A 2417-nucleotide genomic window follows, 5' to 3' on the forward strand; every position below is an offset into this window, starting at 1 on the left:
CTCTCTCAAAATCTTCTCCACATAAAGAAGATGTTCTTTGAGGGATTTTCTCGATAAACTTTTCATTGTAATCACTTAAAAAGTTTAGCATCAAAAAATCTGAAAAATCATCAAAATCACTATCTACAGAAGATGAACTAGAATCATCCATTTGATTACTCTAAATCCTGCAAATTATTTGACATGCATAAAAAACTTAGAAAAAAACAATACATATTTGAAACCAATAACAAAGTCTCCACTAGATTATCTTAACATAACATACTATAATAATGTCAAGCACACATAAAGTAAAACTCAAAGCCTACACAGTCAAACATATCACAGTATAGTCAAAGCCTATCTAACCAAGCTCTCTTTCTAATAGTAGACATATTAATAAAAATCTCTCTCCAATCTGGATCCTTAAATTTCTCAACAGCTTTCATGTAGGCATCATCACTGACTTCTTCCATTCCTTCGAGGATTTGCATACAATTTGTGAGAGAAAACTCATGATTTTGGCTTCCTCCTCCTTCGGTTGTACTCTTGTATTTTTTAGCTTTAGCTAAAGTGGCCTCTGCTCTTACTTTAGCTACCTCAGTCCATGCAACAATTGCATCACTCATTTGTTGTGATCTTTGTCTCTTAGCTCTTCGCTCTGTACTTGTAGTTGTTGAATTTTTTGTTGAACGTTTAAAAACATCATCAACAAGCCGAGAGCAACTAGTAGAATCATTCTCATCAATATCATGGGCGTCTATGCGATCAAATTCATTCTCCATTTCCCTTTCATCATCAGTGTTGGGCAGACCTGAAGCAGCAGAACGATGGAACTGACCAGTGGCAGTTGACTTACTAAAAATTAGTTCCAACAATCTTGCGATATTGTGTTGCCTTTGGGTGTGCCTAAAATAAAAAAGAAAACTAGTTTCATCACTTAATTTGATTCAAGACTAATTTTTTTTATATAAATAATAGACTTAGTTTGTTCTTACCCTTAGATAATTCTGCCATATTTCCTCAGAAGCAACCACAGTATTGGTTTCATGATCCCATCCAAATCTAGTTTGTTTCAACAACTCAGCAAACTCGCGATACTTAGTGCGCAACCTATTGAACTTTTGCTTAATTTGTTTAATTAAGTATTTCCTCTTACTTTTAATTTGCAACTCAAGAATTTTCGCCCATGTTTTTGAGCCAAATTGACCACTTGCCATATTTCCTTTATTCACTTCATCAACCAAATTATCGATGAAAATCTTCTCTACGGTTGGTCCCCATAAACATGCATCATCAACATCTGTGATCTCAATGGCCATATTTCAAATTTAGCAATATTCCATAACATAAATTATCTTAGAGCATAGCCAATATAAGACACTAAACACAAATATTATAATCAATAAATCCTATTTATTTCCTATTAGCTCATAACCCCACTCCTTCAGATCATCCCCTGTCATTTCCTACACAATCATATGATAAAGGAAAGGTCTCTAATGAGGCAATAGTCAAACAAAACACTTCAACTTTGGCCATTGCATATTTCCCAATGCATAATGCCATATAGAAGAGCAATCTAGCATGTCAACCTAGAAAATCAACATTGTTATGTTTTCTCTTTCCAAAATCTATTCCAAGAAAATCCATTGCATTGGACAACTCCCTACTCTCAACAGAAGCATCTTTATGTAATGAAAAAAATATAAATCCTTACAAATTTATACACATAGAAATTTTTTACAGTCAAATATGATTACTCTAGAATGTAATCTTGACTATTCATTTATGCTAATAGGCAATGTTGATAAATAAGTAGAAATGTTGCATATATATATACCCTAATATATATCACAGTAAAATTTTATGTAACATAGGATTAATAAAGGTGATCAAAGTAGTTTATATTTTAGTGTAACGGTGAACTTATGAACTTCAAGTTGAGACAAACACATAGCAATACAAAAAGAATAACATAAATTAAAATAAGATTGTCAAGCAATACATTGATATAATAATCAATTCAATTGAAAGATTAGAGAAAAATAATGCAATAATTACAAATTTTACCTGAAATAAGAACACCCACTTTACTCAATGTTCCACATTTGCCAGACAAGTACTTTCGGGGGTTGCATCCTGAACCTAGAACTAGAAGTGAATCTGAAAGACGGCAACGAAACAATGATTAGTAACATAAGGAACTTGAAGTTGCAGAGGTTTAATGAAACTATCCTTTAGATTTTTTTCTTTGTGAAGATAGAAAACTTTGAATGAAGTCAGCTGGATATGGAAAAATTGAACTGGCAAATTCTTACTTGATGTTTTTCCATTTATATAAATTCTAATGTTGGTTGTGTTATCATAAATATTATTGTTATTGGGTATGAGGGTAGCCACTAGCTACCACCAAATGCTTTGGCTTTGTAGAGTCC

General features: G+C 32.5%; 1 protein-coding gene across 1 annotated transcript; it reads right to left on the reverse strand.

Annotated features, from left to right (window-relative positions):
• Positions 1-332: 332 nt before the first annotated feature.
• Positions 333-1301, reverse strand: LOC133791739 (L10-interacting MYB domain-containing protein-like). Its single transcript, XM_062229656.1, has 2 exons — positions 978-1301; positions 333-815 (listed from the first exon to the last, which is right to left on the reverse strand). Exons 1-2 carry the CDS (start codon positions 1299-1301, stop codon positions 333-335), a joined length of 807 nt encoding a protein of 268 aa, XP_062085640.1.
• Between the last annotated feature and the right edge of the window lie 1116 nt (positions 1302-2417).

The sequence above is a fragment of the Humulus lupulus genome, chromosome 7 (genome assembly GCF_963169125.1).
Source record: "Humulus lupulus chromosome 7, drHumLupu1.1, whole genome shotgun sequence".
Taxonomy (NCBI): Eukaryota; Viridiplantae; Streptophyta; class Magnoliopsida; order Rosales; family Cannabaceae; genus Humulus; species Humulus lupulus.

Excerpts from the sequence above, each read along its gene's own strand:
- LOC133791739 (XM_062229656.1), bottom strand. The coding sequence starts at position 1,301 with ATGGCCATTGAGATCACAGATGTTGATGATGCATGTTTATGGGGACCA. Across the intron at positions 816-977 it reads TATGGCAGAATTATCTAAGG|TTCCATCGTTCTGCTGCTTC; the intron begins GTAAGAACAAAC and ends GCCACTGGTCAG.